Here is a 19,692-nt window from a genome sequence, read left to right as displayed (position 1 = left end):
CATCCCATTGGCCATCGACTCTCTCCATCATCCAGACATGTAGTCAGCAGCATAAGCAGAGCACACACTACTTTGTGAACTCTTATTTACTCTCAAACAGGTAATTGTATTTTGTGTGTGTGTCTGTCTGCGTGCTGTTAAGATATCTTTTCATATTCTACCGTCAAAATCAACATGCCAAGTGTTTGTAGCACTGTGCTTCATTCAGAATTAGAAATAAAATCAGTGTGCCTATATAACCCCCGTATACTCTAACCATATATATTTATGTCAGAGATATGTTGTGGTAACAGATGAAAATGATCTGCCTGTTTGCCAGTGTGTATGTCTCAGTGAAACTACCTGTAAAGGTTATATATATATATATATATATATATATATATATATATATATTAGGGGTGCAACGATACACAAAATTCACGGTTCGGTTCGATACTTTGGTGTCACGGTTCGATATTTTTTCGATACAAAAAAATGTTCATGCTTTTTAATTTGTCATTTATTAAAATTATAAATATATATTTTAACTCAAAAGTACAGTTTTTAAATTTAATGTTGCTGAAATGACAAAGTAATAAAAAAATAAATATCTGATGGAGAAATCCCTCATCTTTGGAAAAGAGAGTTTATTACAGAGAAATGGCTCTTTCCAAAATAAAAGCTATACTATACGCTTCTTCTGGGGTACACTCTCAGCAGCATATTAAACATATCAGGTCCCCATAAGGAGAATCACGTGCTAACGGCTGTCTAAATGACTCGGGTAAAGTCTGTAGCATGCGTGCTTGTTGTTTTTGTCTGCTTCCACTTGTCTTTGCACTAGGATGATGTCGGCGTAAATGTGCAGTCATATTCATTGTGTTCCCACTAGTGCTGTCAGCGTTAATCTGAAATGACGTTAACGCCACAACACGGCAAATCTCCGTTAACGAGCTACCGCGGATCGCCCCGTGCGTGGGGCTGGACAGCGTCAACACGTTAACCAGCAAACTGCGCTAACGCAGTAGTTCCCACCCATGTAATTGAACACTGCGTGGCACATCCGACATACTGTTTTACTTTTGTCCATGATGCGCTTACCTTCAGGGTCATACTTCACATGAAGACCAAAATAGTTCCAAAGGCCAGATCTGAATGAGGGTGGGGGAGGTTCAATTTGCCATGTTGCAACGAGCTAAGCTTCTGTCTTGCTAGCTTGCGCTGTGCTCAGTGGATCTGCGCTCGACAGTGCAGCCTAGGCGGAGTAGTCGAACGCAGATCCACTGAGCTCTCAACACAGACAGCATAGTCAGAAGAAAAGTTGATAAAATAAATTAAAAATCTTGTATTGATCGATACACATGCGTACCGAACCGAAAGCACTGTATCGAACGGTTCAATATCGATACGAGTATCGTTGCACCCCTAATATATATATATATATATATATATATATATATATATATATATATATATATATATATATATATATATATATATACATACATACATACATACATACATACATACGTATATATATATATATATATACACATATATATATATATATATATATATATATATATATATATATATATACACATATATATATATGTGTATATATGTATGTATATATATATATATATATATATATATATATATATATATATATATATATATATATATATATATATATATATATATATATATATATATACATACATATATATATATATATGTATATATATATATATGTATATATATATATATATATATGTGTATATATATATATATGTGTATATATATATATATATATATGTGTATATATATATATATATATATGTATATATATATATATATATATATATATATATATATATGTATACATATGTATATATATGTGTATATATGTGTATATATGTGTATATATGTATACATATGTGTATATATGTATATATATGTATACATATGTGTATATATGTATATATATGTATACATATGTGTATATATGTATATATATATATATATATATATATATATATGTATGTATATATATATATATATATATATATATATATATACATATGTGTATATATGTATATGTATGCTGAATTCCATACTTCCAGTGCGAGTTTTATCCCGTAATCATGGTATCCTTAAGCTGATGGTGGTGGTGGAAATTGTGATTTTGACATATTCAGAACAGAGGTCTGTTTACATGTTTTCAAGGGGTCTGCATGAAAACTGGCAAACACCGTAGAGCACTAATACACATGCAGGCTTACCTTTCATGTGCATGCCCTCCTCTCACCTGTACCCGCACCTACACACAAACACATGCACATGCATGAGGCTACACACACAAACACAAACACATGAACAAAACAACAAAAAAAACACACCGTAGTTCAGGGGAACATGGTGTTCCTGAAAAGGAGAACAGAGAGCAGGGGTTATTTTAGCCATTAGCACAGGAAGACAGATAACTTAATGAGAAAGCCAGCGTTTGTGTTTTGACTTGAAATTATATTCTTTGGTTTTCCAAGTTTGGTTTGTGAAAACTTTAATATCTTGTCTTGTCATGAGGAAGGTTAAGCAGCTTTTGCACTACATTGTTGACGTGTTGGTGTTCAGAGCAGGGCTAGCCATGTTGCACTTCTTGTCTCTCTGCTCACTACCTGTGCAGAACTGATTTGCACAGGTCCTACACTTGCTTTAAATAAAGTTTTACATGCTGTTATTTATATACAGCTTTGACAACATACATGTGCACCATGCATGCACAGTTATATGTGGAGTGTGTATGTACACATCCCACATATAACTGCTGGTTGCCAAAAAGGCCCTTTTTGGCTTTGCACAGCCACTTCTAAAAATAAACACTCCACAAATTAACACGCTGTCTCCGAGCACAGGTGCTATAGCCCCACACTGCCCCCACATTAGTGTGTACTTCTGTGTGTACCTGCTATGCTTCTGCCTGGAAGAAAAGCTGTCATCACTCTCTAAGTTGAATATATTACACACGTCTTGGATATCTTGGTTAGCTGTCATTACCTAGCCATGTTGCCTCCTCACAGATGTATCCGATCAGCCTTTACTTTGACCTGATCTGAAAATGTTTTAATTAACACAAAGTACTGCAGAAACACATGCTTACGGTAGTTTAGACATGGAAGCTGGACTTTGGTTGAGATATATTTGTGTGGCTAACGTGGCAGTGTTGGCCTCTGACCCGGGCTTCCTCCGCTCTGCATCCTACTACTGGCTGTCAGTGTTTGAAGTGAAGGGGTTGTGACATTACAGCGTCGGACACACAATAGCCGCTCTGTGCTTCTACTGCGTCACAAATGCCCCCAGTTGATGTCAGGCAATGGGAAGGCCCGTGTGGGGGATCATGCTGCCTGGTAGCAGTGTGTCACCATATGATATCAGGAAGTGACATCCTATATGATGAAAATAAGTGTGCAACGTTTACAGGACATGTAGGTCATGGATCATGGCTTTGTTACAGTGGGTGGATGTATGATACATACTTTGCATGATGAAAATGGAGGAAGTGAAATGTAAACATTGCAGCAAACGCATCTGCTACTGTAAGCAGCTTTACAAACAAGGTAGATTTGGAATCCTTTCACTCGTGCATCGGGGATTCAAACGTGTATCTTTGGGCCATTATTTGTGCCACGTAGCCTGGTTTCTCTACAAAGTAGACCATTAGGTTAAAGTCAAATCTAATATGTTTTTATAAGTAAAGCTTGTGTCTGCAAAGAGCTTTTATGGTCAACGACAACATACCCCTGTGCAACTAGCGCTTGTTGTGCACAAGTACACACCTTGAAGACATTTACTACTGTCGCTGCAGGAAGGCTCCTTCTGTTGCAGCACTGCATCAACAGCTGTAAATCTTGCAGATTAAAGTAAGCTGGCCTTTAAGATCTGCCGGTTGGCCTGCCCTAAAGTCCAAGTTCTGGCACAAGTGTGTTTTGGAAACTGTATGTGTTTGAATGTGTATCTCTGCATGGGTGTGTGTTTTTCATGTGGGCCATCTAATGGGCACAAAGCAGGCAGTGTGTGCCCCCTCGGTTGCTGAAATGTACACTGTGGACAACAGGCGGCTTCAGTCCTTCTCAATAGGAGCTGCCCTTCTTATTGTACCTCGTGCACAATGAGCTTTTCTCTCTCTCTCTCGCTCTCTTTCTCTCTTTATGAGCATATACAGAGAATGGAGCAATCACATTCTGACTGATGCTGTGCTATTCCATCCCACATCACCGCAAGCACAAGATATTTGACTAGACACTGAGATCTAGCACTGATTTCATCACACCTTTATAAGGGCAAGACAAGCTTAGTCACGCAGGGGCTAAACGCAAGTCACTGCAGAAGGGGAACTATCAGCCCAGGAACTCCCCAATGTATGTTAACTTTGTGTATGTGAGAGAAAAAAAGCAGATGTTGAAAGGGGTGACGGGTGTTCCCCTCATCTTTTTGCTCACATGATCACTTAAGAACAACAAGGCCACATGACTTTGACATGACTTCTCCAGCTTTACTGGAAATCATCCACTATGTGGGGGAGAAAAAAAAAAGATTATTTCCTGTCTTTTTTTTTCATCATAACAAAACTAAAAGGGTCAAGTCAGGGTGACACCAGGAGTGTGCAAGTGATCCTTGTTTTTGCATTAGCTGCTAATGTTATGTGATTGATGCACATTAGGTGTGAAAGTCAAAAGGTCATTGTAGTTGAGGAATTTTCATGCTGTATCTTTTGAATCAAAGGTGGATTTTTAAGTGACATTTCAATTTGGGAACAGTCATGAGATGCATGTTTTTGGGGGGTTGTTTATTTTTTATTTCTTTGAAAACCTTTCACAACAGACAGACAATGAATGGATGGTTAGATGAATAGATTTGAGAGGCTTGGCTGATTCTGGTGATGTGTCAGATTGTTCACTGATCCAGCTTTGCTTACTTGAGGCCTGATCAGAGACTGTGAATCAGCGAATGCTGTGTCAACTTGGTAAACAGTTTTTATGAGTATTCACCCTGCGTTTAAACATCTTTTAGAAATTGGATTTAGTACAGTTGATTCAGTGGGAACACAGAAATCTTGATTATTTATTTTTCTGAATGTTATAAATGAGATATTGCGTTGGTGTGACTACTACCTTGATTTAACTTAACTGAACAGAGGATTTAATCAACTTGGTTCTGGACTTCTTTTATAAGTTTAAATAGCTGTTTATCAATAGTTAGTAAAGGTTTGGACAATCTTGTTATCGTCAAACAATTGCATACATATACTAGCATAAATAAGACAAACTAAGGTAAGACTTTTGTTTGTTATTTTAAACAAGAAATGAATGCTTAAACTAAAGTTGAGAATCTGCTTCACTGTTAAATAAACAAAGCCAAAAAAATTGTAACATCACAAAGCCACAGGTCTGTACACACAAAAGTATTGCACACATCTCCTCTTGTCTCACACCTCCCTTCTTACCACCAAAGAATTAGTTTAATTAGGCTTTTCTTCAGAGGTTAGATGTGTTTACATAGTCTAGCTCTTTGCAAATGATCTGTAATAGCGAGGTTACATTTTATGTTAATCAGATCATTTCTAGCTTCTTTCTATGTTACTACAATTTTTTCACTTTCCCCCCCCCCCTCGTTGTCTCTTTTACAGCTTCCACTACCTCTCGGGCTGGACTGTGGTGCATTAACGTCAGCTCGCCCTCCCCTGCCCCCCCGCCCCTCAGCCATGGCCTCACGCATTGGCTTGCGGATGCAGGTACAACATAACCTTCCACCGTTCGGTAAACAACATGCGGGAGTTTTGCTGGCTATTTATATCACTTTATATTTGTAATGTTGTGCAATGAATTTGAAACTTGAACGTTTTTTTTTTCCTTTTAAATGTCTCATAGCATTTTGATTGATAGATGGGCGTGTCTACCTATCTAGGTTTCATTAGGGCCTGATTTTCACTGCCATGTATAAGGTATAACACCGAGCCAAAAAATAAAAGGAAAAAAACAAATTCTTGTTTTTTCTTTTAACTATCTCATCATCATTTTTACATAGATGGATATAAATAGATGCTATTAATCCCACAGTGGTGTAAATGCCTTGTCGCAGCAGCACAAGTGTCAGAAAGAAAAAAAATGAATTAGAGGTATATTAGAAAATAAGAGAAATAGAAAAAATAAAATAAGTAAAAATACATTTAAAAAATATGTGAAAAAGCCAAAGCTACTAAAAATGCAGAATCAATAAAATATTATACAAGAATTATTGGTACTATGTACAAGTGGTGCTATATACACTAAAATATACTAAAAGGCAGATCAGAGTTGTTGTTGTTGTTTTTTAATGGACATTGAAGCTTTTAAAATAAAGTACATTTTAAAATACACGGCTGATTATAAAGTTTTACATACAAATCTTACAGTTTTCACAAGTCCTCACATGTCCATATGATATTCAAACAATAGTCACAAGCATAGTTGGAGTCACTGCAGCCACTGTTGTTGTTACGTTACCTACCGGTAGCAGCATGAAACTCACAAATCCCCTCTTTCTAACATTGCGTGCTTCGATTGTTACCAGTGAACGGCTGTGGAATTAAAGCACATTGAAATCAGATGATGATTGGAAAATATTTATTTTATGTGCATATTTTAAAGTCTGATTGCTGACTACTCCTTCCTATAGTGGCTGTAACAGTCTGCTGCTGAAAGAACTGCTCAGGGTCTTCACAGTCTCAAGCAGAGGATGAGAGGTTTTATCCATAAAAGACATTAGCTTGGCTAACTTCTCCTCTCACCCACCTCCATTATGGAATCTATGGGACTGACCAAGGCAGAGCTTTTCTATCATTTGTTTAAATGCCATCTTTTTTCAGCGACAGATTTTTCCACTCGCTAATTTGGCTGTGATTTTAGTATTTGGTGCATTCACAGATGTGTCACCTGCTGCTGTCTGCTAACAAGCAAAGAGGCAAAAGTAATATTAAATCATAGCCTGAGGTTATTTTTTGGAAAATTCCACCTGGAAAAATATCCTCCCCTCAAATTCAATTATAGCTCGGAAAAACTTTATAAAGTGAGTCAGTAAAAAATAAAGATGCCCTTGAACAATAAGCAAAAAAAAAAAAAAAAGAAAATCAAATTTGTTGTAACTATTGAAACATGACATATGCTCCATTTGTTTCTATCATAGGCGATTCTGGTCAGCAACCTTCCAAAAATGTTGCCGGTTTCATTTTAATAACAGATACAAGCTGGTGTTGGTTACACTGTCTTTCTGGGTGGAGGATAAACGCTAATGTGTGTGTGCATGTGTGTTTCCAGCTGATGCGAGACCAGCTGCAGCAGGAGGAGCAGCGTGAGCGGCAGCAGCTACAGCAGCAGCAGAATGCAGCCCTGCAGTACATGCAGAACCACATGGCTGGGCCACCTGCACCCACCCCAGCCATTAGCACTCCACAACATTACCAAAGCATGCAGGTCCCCATGGAGGTTCTGAAGGTCAGACATTCTTAAGATGGAAATGGCTTATTGTGATAGATATGTTTTGCTGGATTTACTCCCCACACAGCTTCTTTTTGACAGGACCGCTGCACATTATGCGCAAACAGAGTGTAGTAAAATGTCTGCGGCTCCCAGTCCACATGCAAACATGCCAAGAGAAAGCACTAAACAGATTTATGGGACTGTAAAATAAAGAAAACATGTTGGTCGAGTGTTTGAAAAATATGCCTCTATTTATCTAATTACATGTTGTAGCAATAAAGCAATGGCAGGAGGATGCAGCTGGAGGTGGTCAGGTCTTCACTGAGCATTGTGGCCTCCCAAACAGCAGCACTGCCACACAGGCAAAAGTCAGGTTTAAAAAGAAAAAAAAAAACTAAAAGAGAACAATGCAGAGGCGCGCCAAGCAGGTAGGAAGACACAAAGGGGAGATAAGAGTGGTTTGACACGTTGTGCGATAGGGCAGACAGGAGCGATAGATAGCCTGAGTCAGTCAGGGAGAGATAAAGCCGAAGTGACATTTTGCCCGATTCCGGAGATGCTTGTTGTGTGCGTCCTTATCTTACATGATGTGTGTTTGCGAGTGTATGGGTTTGTGGAATACTCCATTATATGACATTGTGCATTTTGCAGTGAGAATTCATACATTGTGTAACTCGTATTGAATGGTCCAACTTGCTGCATTGACAGTTTACTCCTTGCACATGCGTGCATATGTGGGAGAGGGGAATGGTGTTTATGAAATCACCACAGAGTTTAAAGTTGTCATTGTTCTTTCTGTAGATAAGGTAAGCTTCTCTATCACTCCCTCTGAACCATACATGTAAATGCATACATGTAAAGAACTGTTGTTGGACCAGGTATTTACAAGGTAAACACAGTACAAATATCTATTGACTGAAAAGTTCACAGTTCATTTAATATAACCCTACCATGGTTATATAACAGAGAGCTGAGGGGGGCTGAGGAGTCAAGTCTTTCTTTGTAGTAATGGCGAGCAAGCTTGCTCTCTCCTTTATTCTTTGATCTGAAGGAATGAGGCCAGTCCAATGCTCTGTGTAGCCACATCAGGGGATTTAGTGAGGCTTTACTCCTGTAGGCTTTACCACTGACTTAAACATACTATGTCCTAGTGCCATAACTGAGATAATGAGGTCTGAATCGAATATTCTGTGTTATCTTTTTAAATATTATTGGAAGGTAATAATCTTATATTTTACATTAAATGTATGTTTTTATAATATCCCTGTGTGGTAACTGAAATAAGCGAACTTGCTGTTAGTCTTGCTTTTTGTTGCCACATATGTTGTGACAAAATAGAAAGAAGTACCCAAAAATGATACTTTGAGTATCCAGCTGAATTAATAATAGAAAAAGAGTTGACTGCATCTTGTTTGTCCCTACTATAGGTACAGACTCACCTTGAAAATCCTACAGACTACCACATCCGTCAGTCTCGAAGACAGCAAGTGAAAGAATACCTGTCAACCACCTATGCTACCAAACAGGTATACGTTTTTCATTTTCTTCAGTCCGTCCATGTAGTATTGAAATACATCTGCCTATAGTATGTCAGATCTCTGTTCACTAATGCTGTAACACTCTCTTTCTCTGTGTGTTCCTAGGCGGTCAATGCAGTAGCGGGGCTAATACCACCCTCGCCTCCTACAAACATGGGACCTGCAGGGGGTTCAGCATCTGCACCCCCACCTCTCCAGTCCCCACACATGCGCACCGAGCATCTTATGTCTGGCAACAGTGCCCCCAACAGCCCGATGGCCATGCTCAACATTGGTTCCAGCCACGAGAAAGAGGTAGATGTGTGGGCCGACAGTAGCATAAGCATAAACCCATAAACATTCATTCCTGGGCAGGTCATAAAGCACCATTTACAGGATCCAGACTGAACAAATATCCCTAAAATATGACTTAATTACACTCGTATATAAAATTATGAGGGTTGACTATTACCCCCAAAGTAACATCATCTCCACATTTTATGAAAGCACCATAATGATTTAATTGGTCTTTTGAAGGGTTAGAGGAGCATTTTGTGACTGTGCTGATGTTAATGTGTTGTGCACACAGTAGGGACATGGATGAATGTGTTGACTAACTGGCAATAACTGAGAATGGTAATCAGTGGGATTTAAATGCTCCATAATGGCCTTGCACCAGTAATTACAGCTTAAAAAGTGACAGGGAAGCAGCAGAATGGATGGCCCTTTGAACCTGTAAGACTTTGACCTGCTGTGTGCTTTTAGCATAACCACCTCTCTTCTGTCTCTCTCTAATCCTTTCAGATAGATAAGTAGTGTAACATGCATGTCCGGGGAGGTTACAATCAAGTTTCTGAGGCTTTAATCAATTTAGGAGGAGTGACAGCATTTTTTCTTTAGTTTAGTGTTTTCTAAGCATTCAAATGGTGGTTTTGGTTTGCTTCCCTCTCTTAACATTAGATAAAAACAGGTCACAAAAACACAATTAACACTTCTTTTTTTCCCCCCAGATGGATGAGGTCATTGATAACATCATCAGTATGCAGTCCAATGATGAGTATTTTCAAAGTTTCACTGATGCTGTCCAAATGTCAAACACAGTAAGTAGGGACAATACATATAACTAAGCTACATTGCATCCAAACGTATGATTTTATTTACACATTGTAAGTTTGTTTTAAGGGACTCTTTGCATATTTAAACTCAGGGTTTAAATGGGTCATTGACTGTAAAGGCCACAAAACCTTTACGGGCCAATTTGTCTCTGCTGATTTTATGCTGTGACACTACAGTGGTATTGTGGTAACAAAAACAAACAAGTGACGTATCTATGAAATGGTGCAGCAAAAGAGGTTTGGCCGCTCTGCAACAGTCAGAATTACTTTTAAAATAGATTTTTGCACTGAAAACATTACTGCGTCGTGTTATTCTGAAAATTGAAACCAAGCGTACCATATATTTGTTCTCCGTATTACCACATGATTGTATAGCTTGAATGCATCACCTTAAAATAGAATAGAGAATTCCCAAGTGTTTTAATTAAGTATGATGTTCTCTGAAACCTGCGACCACTTCAATTCCGGCTCTGTCTGTACTACATGAGTCACAGAGCTGGATATGCCAGGTCATCAGTACTCAGACTTTTAAGTGCTTCCTATAATCATTGTTCTTGTGTGTGAAAAATGGCTCTCTTTATGGCAGTTGTTAATGTTCTTAGTTATTCTTAATGTTATCGGGTATTGCTTTGTGGTCACTGTAACATTAGTTACAGAGTTTTCTCTAGATTTGATTCTGTATATTCTCATACACTAACAATGTTTAATTGACTTAGTCGCAAAACATTCTGGCCCTGAATGATGTTGGGCATAATTAGAAACTGTAGGGCGGACATACCAGTTGGAAGACTGTACAGCACTTTGTGTTTGAGGGAGCAAACTCAGAAAATTAACAATTAAACTGGCAGCAGTTAGAGTTCAACTTGTTTACAAGACATTTGGAAAGGGGGGGGGGGGGGAGAAGGGGGGGAGGAATAGAAAGGAGGAGGGAAAGGGGGGCGAGGGCAATTTGTGTAAGGGGAAAACAGGCTGAAAGTCCAGTTAGGGGAAAGTTCACTGCTGTTTGGTTGAGAGCAGAGGTAGAAGAAAGAAAGGAGCGGAGCTGCCGAGGTCATTCTGCCAGCACAGGAGCGGCAGTGCCATTCAGAGCTGCATGTGCTGCTTGTGCCTTTAGAGGGAAGAAGGGAGCGCCTTGGCACTGTAGGAGAAGGAGTTAGAGGATGAAGGAGATGAGTAAGACGTATGCAATTGTGGAAGTTATTGAAGGAGAACAGATTCAACTGGTAAGACAATGAAGCACTCTTGTTTATAATTCTTTGAGTTTTGGTTGGGAGTTGTCGGATTCTTTTCTTTGTCTGAATGAGTTATTTGAACCACAGTGACTCTTAAGTCCCAGCCTTGAGTGCCTGATTATCAAAAAGAGGAATAGCAGGGGTGGTGGCGTGGTTTTGTGTGTGTGTGCGTGCGTGTTTGTTAGCATGTGATGGCTGTTTTCTGCTGGACATGAATCAAAACTGTTGCACATTTAAGCTAATTTAAGATCATTGTACTCCTGCATGGTGCACTCAAACATAAAGGTTGGCGGAACAAAGCTTCTGCATTCTTAGACATATTGTGTAGTTGTCCAACTTTTTCCCTGCTGCTGCAGCAGGTAAACAGTGGTAGACAGGGAAACCTACAAAGTCTCCTGTTGCTTTATCTGATACTCATGTCAAACACTGATACAAGCAGCCAATACTGTCTTTTTCCTTCTCTTCTGTGAAACAGTTAAGCTGTTAGTAATTCATTCTGTACACGTACATCTGACCATCTGCGTGCAGTGTCTGAGTTAACTGTGAGAATCCTGCATGATGTGTTTAATTGCTTAAATCACTCTAAATGTGTTTACATATCACACTGATAAGGTGAACCGTGCTGATCAGGTTTTGATTGATTAAGTGAGAAGCCAGCACAATAAACTACCACAAATCAAAATGTTAAAAAAATAAAAATAAAAAAATCCAGCTTTACGCCCAGCTGTCAGAACAGTGTGAGTGGAAGTCACCTGCTAATCTTGATGGGGATTAAAGCAGCAAACTCCATGGAATTCTTGGAATCTCAAAGTTTAGCAAAAGTCTGGAACACCCCTGAATGCCAGGCTCAAGTGAACAGTTTGACTTGTGCATTGCTCCACTGAGCCATACTGAGTTCAAGTAGAATTTAGTCTTCAAATTGAATTAAATGGGCCTTTACTGGAGTGGAGAATGAAGGTGGTGTTCCCAGTCAGAATGTGGTCGCTGCAGAGGGACGAGGCAGGGAATTTGGGCTTATTAGAGTTGTGTGTTTTTGATTCAATAACTCAATTAGCCCCAGATTTGTAATTGTGATAAGGTTTCAAATGGGCTTCTGTCTTCTTCTTAATATGATGTAGAAATTTAAAAAGAATTTTACCTCTAGAAAATGGTTAATACTTGAGATCCTACAAATTAAAAGTCTTTGGTATTTAACAGTGTGGGTAAACTTCTGTTCGGTCTTATGATAATGTTATCATTTAAGTTAAAGTTTTACATTTCATATATTCTTTAGATCTTTTGTGAGAATTGTAACAAAAAATCTAACTTAAATACATAGGTTTGCGTTTATATTAGTGTGTGAATGTGTTTGATCTCACAACTCAGACAGTAGCCAGCAGATTAAGCTATCTCATCCTTTGAGTTCTTTATCTTTCAGGCCTCATTAGCAGCGTCATATTTGCCCTTGCTTCAGGGAGTACGACACGGTTGCTTACAAGGCATAAAAAGTTCATCACGCTAACTAGATTGTACAATTAAAAGGAAATCACGTCTTTTTAGGAGTCCATAGCAAACTAAATCACCATTGTTATACAATGTCTAAAGTGCAAGAGTGTGGAGACCACTGCATGAGTGTGAGTTCAGGAGCTGGTGAAAGCAGAGGAGAGAAATGAGCCATAAAGACAGATAAGATAGATGAGGTGATAGTCAATCATTTCTGTACTTGGCAGGCTGTTCTCAGCTGTGATATTACTGCATTATCTGCTGCTATCTGCTCTTTACATCACAATAAACATGAACAGTAACTTTATAAAGGTACTTACTGAGATGTTAGAAAGTCAGGTTTACTTAGTTTTCATTTTGATTAGTTTTTTTAATTCAGAAAATTGAAACCTTTGCTCATCTCCTATTTTTACTTTGCAAAGTATTTGTAAGATACTATGCATTTTCTAAATGCATGTGTGTGTGTGTGTGTCGTGTGCTTCCTTTGCAGCTCCCTCTTTCAAGCAGTCACCTAGATGTGTATGCAGGTCCTGGCATGAAGGGTCCAGCCATTGCTATGACCAGCAACTCCTGTCCTGCCAATCTGACCATCAAGCGAGAACTCTCAGGTGCGAAAGATGTTACTAAGTGATGCAGATTCTGTCGATCAGTGAAACACCTGTGTGTAGTAATTCGTGTTGTAGCGTGCGTTTATTGGCACTCTTGATAAGCTGTCTTTTCTGAGACGTGGCGCTTTCTCAGCCATTAGTTAATCACTTTTTGTTATTGCAAAGACACAGAAGCCCGTGCGCTGGCCAAGGAGAGACAGAAAAAAGACAACCACAATCTGAGTAAGTCTTTCCCTCAGAATGCTATTTCCCCAAATCCTTTTTCCCTTTTTATTTTCTCACACTGATAATGTGCAGGCCTTCAGAAGAATTTGCACGTAGCACATACATGCACACAAAGCATAATCTTTCCGATGCAGAAACAGTGTTATACGGCCCATGTGCTGATTTAGCTGACATAGTCCAACTACTGGGTGGATGGTTAACCTGGTAATTTCTGCTGTCCTTGCACTTAGGTGTAATTGCCTGTGACTGTGTGTGTGTGTGTGTGTGTGTGTGTGTGTGTGTGTGTGCTTAAATGTTTGCTTCTCTTTACACTTTTTGTATATTTCCAGTATGTGCTGATCTATGCTATACATACTTAAAAAGTAGCATCTGTACAATTTCCTGTTCCTTATTTTAATGCCTTTGATTCACCTGTACAGTGATATTATCTTCAGTGTGTTTTTTCCTTTGTGCTAATTTCCATTGGTCTTATCATTCTTCTGCAATAGTTGAAAGGAGGAGGAGATTCAACATTAATGATCGCATTAAAGAGCTGGGCACCATGATCCCCAAAACCAATGACCTGTGAGTTTCTCTTAGTGCACCATGTTTTTAAAGTAAATACAGATGTTGAGTAGTTACTGACATGAACGTACAAGTGAAAATTGCCTGTCTGCTCTCCTGTTTGCTTAGTGATGTGCGCTGGAACAAAGGCACTATATTGCGGGCATCTGTAGAGTACATCAAACGTATGCAAAAGGATGTACAGAGGACAAGAGAAGTAGAGAACAACTTCAAAAGGATGGAGATGGCCAACAAGCAGCTGTTGCTGCGCATCCAGGTAACACATTTGTACAGCACATGTCCAGAATCATAGAAAATGAATAATAATATTAATAGTAATAAAATTGCTGTTGTTCTTTCCCAACTGTCTAAAGGAGTTGGAGATGCAGGCTCGTCTGCATGGCCTGCCCAGCAACTCTCCCTCTGGCCTGAACACGGGTGACATTATGGGTTCTTATATTAAACAAGAGACCAGCCTAGAGGAGAACCATTCTCACCCCCAGGCACAAGCACATCACCAGCCCCTGCATCTACCCCATAACCAGGCTCATCCCCAGGCCCAGCAGCACCAGTTCCTCTCCCACACACACTTCCACCCTCAGGGCCAGGCCCAGCCCGAATCCAGGCAGCTGCCACCACTCCCACAGCATCTCCAGCCTCAGCCTCCCATTCAGTACCCAGCTGTGGGCAGCTCCCAGCACTTTGACTTTGCCCAGTCGCTGGACTTGTGCGATGGGATATCAGGGTTTTCAGATGGCATGTCTGGGCTGGGTGACCTGGGTGGACTTGACGTCCAGGCGAGGAGAGGTGACCTAGGTTTCCTTATGATGGACGAGCCTTTGTCCCCTATGGGTGGAGACCCGCTGCTCTCAGCGATGTCCCCTGAAGCATCTGTCGACTCCAGCCGCAGATCCAGCTTCAGCATAGAGGATGGAGACATAATGTAGACAAGCATGCATTCGCTCAGTCAAACACATGAGGTTTCGCATAGATTGTAGTAAACATAAATATCACGTTTGCAAAACACAAAATGCGTACATTACATACACAGAAATGAATCAGCCCCCAGACATGACATCATTTATATCACACAGTTTCAGGAAACACCAGTGACACTCCTTTGTGGTACATTTAACTTCCCCTCGGTGTCATTAGAAACAGTACACATTCATCACAAACATTCACGAGCGCATAAACAGACACGCACACATACACCTACACACATAAGTGCATGTGAGTTTAACTGAGCAGCTTAAAACTTTGCCCAACACACTGAGCATTTACAAGGTGTGAACCAGCACTGCCAGGTCAGGAGTTATATGGCACAATTGGCCTTGTTTCCATAAAGGTGGCCCTGAATCATAATTGCACAAGGGACAAAACACCCAGTTAATTAGACTGCCGTTATCAGATACAAGAACAAACCAAGTGCATCATCACACACGAAGAGGACAAGTTATTTGCCCCTAACATCAGCTCCTTTTAGTAATCATAAACGATTGAATGAACGATAGAGAACAAAATGGAAATGGCTTTATGGCCCTGCATGCATAATTTATCTTGAGGGGATGCAATCCAGTCACATTGTTCCCTTCCTCAGGCTGTTAGTTGGCCTCAGGTTTTAGCCGTTTGGTGATCGACAAAACTTTGAGTTAGCCTGCTCAAGTGTCTATATGTATCCATATCTTGGGGAATATTGCCAAAAAAAAAACCCTGAAGTTTGCTGCAAAAGGTGGATAATTCAGCTTTTAGCAAAGGCCTTTATATTTACTTGTCGAGCTGAAATTGTCGTCTTCTGAAAAAATGCATGCACAGGCAGTCACGTAGCGTTGCCCACCTTTATTTTTTAGCACCTCCAGCACTGTCGCAATCTTTACTCAACACTGTGAAGTCTGTTGACTTTGGAGTGGGGGTAGAGAAAACGCACTGGATGGCCATCAAAAATCTGAGGGCCATCCATTTCTGTGAGGTGTCAAAACACTCAGGTACTGTAACAGAATACACAAGCAGGCTTTTAAATAGAAGTGGATGTTAACCTGAAATATGTCAGGGCTGTAACCCCTGTCTGTTTGTGCCTTTTTACTTTTGCTGCTCCTCTTCAAAGGCACGTGTTTATGGGTCGGAGGTCTTCAGCTTTGACTCTGTATCACATTCATATATACCTGTAAATGCTTTAAAAGTTGCTTCTGCATCAGTGTGACCTTGTAAGCACAGGAGATACAGTGATTTCCTCCCACTAAGTGACCTTTTAAGGTTTATATATAGGGCGAGATGAAAGAAAGAATTGACATGTTTAAATAGTTTAATAGTTTCAGGCACAGGATATGCAAAATTGCTGGCTTCGTCTGTCTGTTGGTGTCGCCATTCCGGTCATTCAGGCATTGGTAATTTATTCATGTTCCACGCTGTTTCATCCAGGCGTCACCCAAAGCAAACCTGTGTATTCATTCAGACATGAAGCCAAAATGTTAAGGACCTGTCAAATTAATGGAACAGAGTGCATGTCTGAAGGAACTAGAAGTGTTAGCTCTGTCTGTCAGCAGCCGTAGGCTTGTCTTTATGACATTAGAACACACTTGCATGTATTTGTGGTCACACTCACTTCACAGACATGCACACTTTCAACACAAACGATCACTTAGGTATTACAGTACTCACAGGCAGGTGCGTCCATTTTTTTTGTTTCATTTTGGTTTTTTAGACACTGATGTGATTTTTATTATTTTTTAGCTGTGTACCAAAACATATTCAAGTTACAGTTATAAGGGGTTAAGGTGCAGATTGTCAACTTTATTTTGAGGGGTTGAACAAAAATATTGCATTTACCTTCAAGAAATTACTGCCTTTTTTTTTATACACTGACCCCTATTTTCAGGGAGGCAAATTGATGTAACTGTAAATTCAATTCTTTAATATCTTGTTGAGGTTCCTTTGCAGGCAATGACTGCCTTAAGTCTTGAACTCGTGGACTAAAGCAGGGATTCTTCCTGTATTTTCTTTCAAAACTGTTCATCATCTGCTTTTTTTTGCCAAACTTCCCCAGTGCATTCTTCTCTTTTTTTATCAGAATGTACCGAGCTTCCACTGCCTCACTCAAGGTTTGTTTTGTTTTTGTAGCTTAAGGCCGATCCGTTTGACTTTTTGAGCAACAAATGCCACAGTTGAAATCATCTCCAAGACTTTTTACCTGCTTATAAAATGAAGAAATGACTGTGTGAAATGGCTGTAATTCCTCACCGGCTGATGCAATATTTCTGTTTAGAGTCTGCACTGTGATTGCGTCTTTTCTTCGAATCATTTGTTGTGACTCGCAGAGGCAAGATTGTGAAAAATGTGCCACTGTCCACATATGCCTGGAGGTAACTGTAAATGAACACAAAGTGGAGTGAGGCTGTTTTTCAGAAGAGCCCACTGCTTCACTCTCTTGCCTCGAGATTCACATGAAGCTGCCAGCTGCAGAGGTAAAGCTCAGGTCTGCTGTTCAAACTGTCACCCAATGGTGATTCATTGCTCCAGCTGTCAAAGTGACGACTGGAGCAGGTTGTGCTCAACCTGTGTCGTATCTCTGCTGTGGTAGACCTGGGGCTTACCTTTGATTGATATAGTTTATGATCAGAACAGAAATCTATTTAGTGAACATACTTTCAAGGGGATTTGTTTTTGATTAAAAGAAGTGTCTGTTTTCTTTATTATTTAGTTTGTTTATTGTATCTCCCAAAGCACTGAAAAAAATGACATTATTGTTTTTACTTTGTACATGGAAGAAATATGGAATAAGATTTACTTCAGATGTTTTATGCCATTTAAATGTATTTTATTTGTATTTGATATTTTAGTTCTATTTCAATTTTATTCCGAAACAACCCTTTCTTCTCAGAGCCATATTCAGGAGGTGTACTGTACAGGCATTTAAACAATGTTTTAACTGGAGTTGGGGAACCATTTATAAACTTCAAGATTTCAGCTGATTTTAAAAGAGATTGTGTATATTTCTGATGCCATTTTTGTATGATTGGGATTTTATTTATCTCTCTTTTCACTTTGAAATTTGGATCCAGACATAGATGAAGGGTGATTTTTATCATTGGACTGAAATCAAGTTGCTCATTTGATGAATGTAAAGGCTTACCAGTAGTAAGAACATCGTTTTTATAGTTTATTTTTTTGCCCTACCTGCCTACTGATTTTCTGTCTTTGGTTTCCATGGAGACTGGAAGCTGATTGACTTCAGTTAAACTAGGCCAGGGATTTGTGACTCTCCTGACGTTGTACCACTTTTTGTCATCATCCGGGGTCGAGCCTTTTCCCCGTCAGCTACAGTTTGACTGTTGTTGTTCAGTCATCCAACTAGAACTCCAAAGAGCTTCTCAGGCTCCCTTTATTTTTCCACTAGAGGGTGCTCTGCAGAGCAAAGGGGGAAGGTGGTTGTGAATTTAATAACGTTATAAAAAATTTTTTTAGAACCCATACACTGGCTGAAAGCTTTTATTTTCCTTTTGTTTTTTCTGACATGAGAAATGTGTGTGAGTGTTACTCACAAAAAATATTTCTACACAGCCCTTATTTTAGATAAAAATTTAAATACCCCTTCATTCCAAAACAGACACCACAGGTTTTGCCTTCACTGTGACGAATGAAAGTGTCTCTAAAGTTGATGCTTGCGTGTGCCATTAGAAATATTCTATGTGCAACTTTTGAGTAAGGTGGAAACTTGAAGCATGCAATGCAAATCCACTGATAATAGACTTCAGCCTTTAGCAAAGTCAGTAGCATCTTGTATTTAGCAGTTATTTTGAAATGAATATATGGCGTATTCACACATTGTGGATTTGTCAGGAGAAACAAACAAAAGGAGAGATTTTGTTTGTATACTCTGTCACTGGGTTATTTATTAAAAAATAATCATTCAAAGCAGTATTTTTATATCATCTTACAAAAAATATTTTAAATTGACATGGTAAATGGGGGAAGAAATATATGTACACTTTGTATCCCTGCTGAATTTTGGCCAAAAAACAAAGACACAGCTGACTGAGAAAAAATGGATATTTGTTGGTACAGTGTCATTGAAGCATGGTTATGTAACCTACTGACCAATACCAATGTAAGACAATGACTACAAGTGAATTATAGTTTTATGTGCATAAATTCAACTGTCTGTGCCTCGTTTTTATTTGTGTGTGACTATCGGAGGCTGATTAGAGAAGCAAATTTCATCATGTGTCCACCAGGGAGCACCAGAGATCTACAGTACCAAACCCCCCCACAATCCAGGAGTCTCCTTCAACTCTGCTCTCCTGTAACGCTGTCACAGCGGTCACCGAAAGGACTGGGCTGCCGTGCAATTAACCTTTTTAAATGCTACTTGAATAACTAATCAAAAATGTTGCTTCTTCACAAATACCAAGCAGAATTATTTTTCTTTTTTCAAAAGAACAGCAGCAACTGTTAAGGATACTGATTGGATATTTTGGCCC

The 19,692-nt window shown here is 39.3% G+C and overlaps 1 protein-coding gene across 5 annotated transcripts in view; it reads left to right on the top strand.

Annotated features, from left to right (window-relative positions):
• The window catches only part of tfeb (transcription factor EB), a 30,252-nt gene extending 10,899 nt beyond the window's left edge, over positions 1-19,353 (top strand). For 2 of the 5 annotated variants that reach the window (XM_063474370.1, XM_063474372.1), the window contains exons 2-12: positions 36-100; positions 5,666-5,770; positions 7,332-7,508; positions 8,921-9,019; positions 9,137-9,325; positions 10,021-10,110; positions 13,330-13,447; positions 13,613-13,669; positions 14,161-14,236; positions 14,345-14,492; positions 14,590-19,353. In XM_063474370.1, coding sequence (XP_063330440.1) covers positions 5,741-5,770; positions 7,332-7,508; positions 8,921-9,019; positions 9,137-9,325; positions 10,021-10,110; positions 13,330-13,447; positions 13,613-13,669; positions 14,161-14,236; positions 14,345-14,492; positions 14,590-15,162 — 1,557 coding nt within the window. In that variant the 5' untranslated portion in view covers positions 36-100; positions 5,666-5,740 and the 3' untranslated portion in view covers positions 15,163-19,353. The remainder of the gene's footprint in view (positions 1-35; positions 101-5,665; positions 5,771-7,331; positions 7,509-8,920; positions 9,020-9,136; positions 9,326-10,020; positions 10,111-13,329; positions 13,448-13,612; positions 13,670-14,160; positions 14,237-14,344; positions 14,493-14,589) is intronic. The other 3 variants (XM_063474373.1, XM_063474371.1, XM_063474374.1) reach the window with 2 other exon arrangements.
• The last annotated feature ends 339 nt before the right edge of the window (positions 19,354-19,692 follow it).

The sequence above is a fragment of the Pelmatolapia mariae genome, linkage group LG5, assembly GCF_036321145.2.
Source record: "Pelmatolapia mariae isolate MD_Pm_ZW linkage group LG5, Pm_UMD_F_2, whole genome shotgun sequence".
Classification (NCBI taxonomy): Eukaryota; Metazoa; Chordata; class Actinopteri; order Cichliformes; family Cichlidae; genus Pelmatolapia; species Pelmatolapia mariae.
Note: the sequence above shows the minus strand (reverse complement) of the source record. Positions and strands in the feature narration are given on the sequence as shown.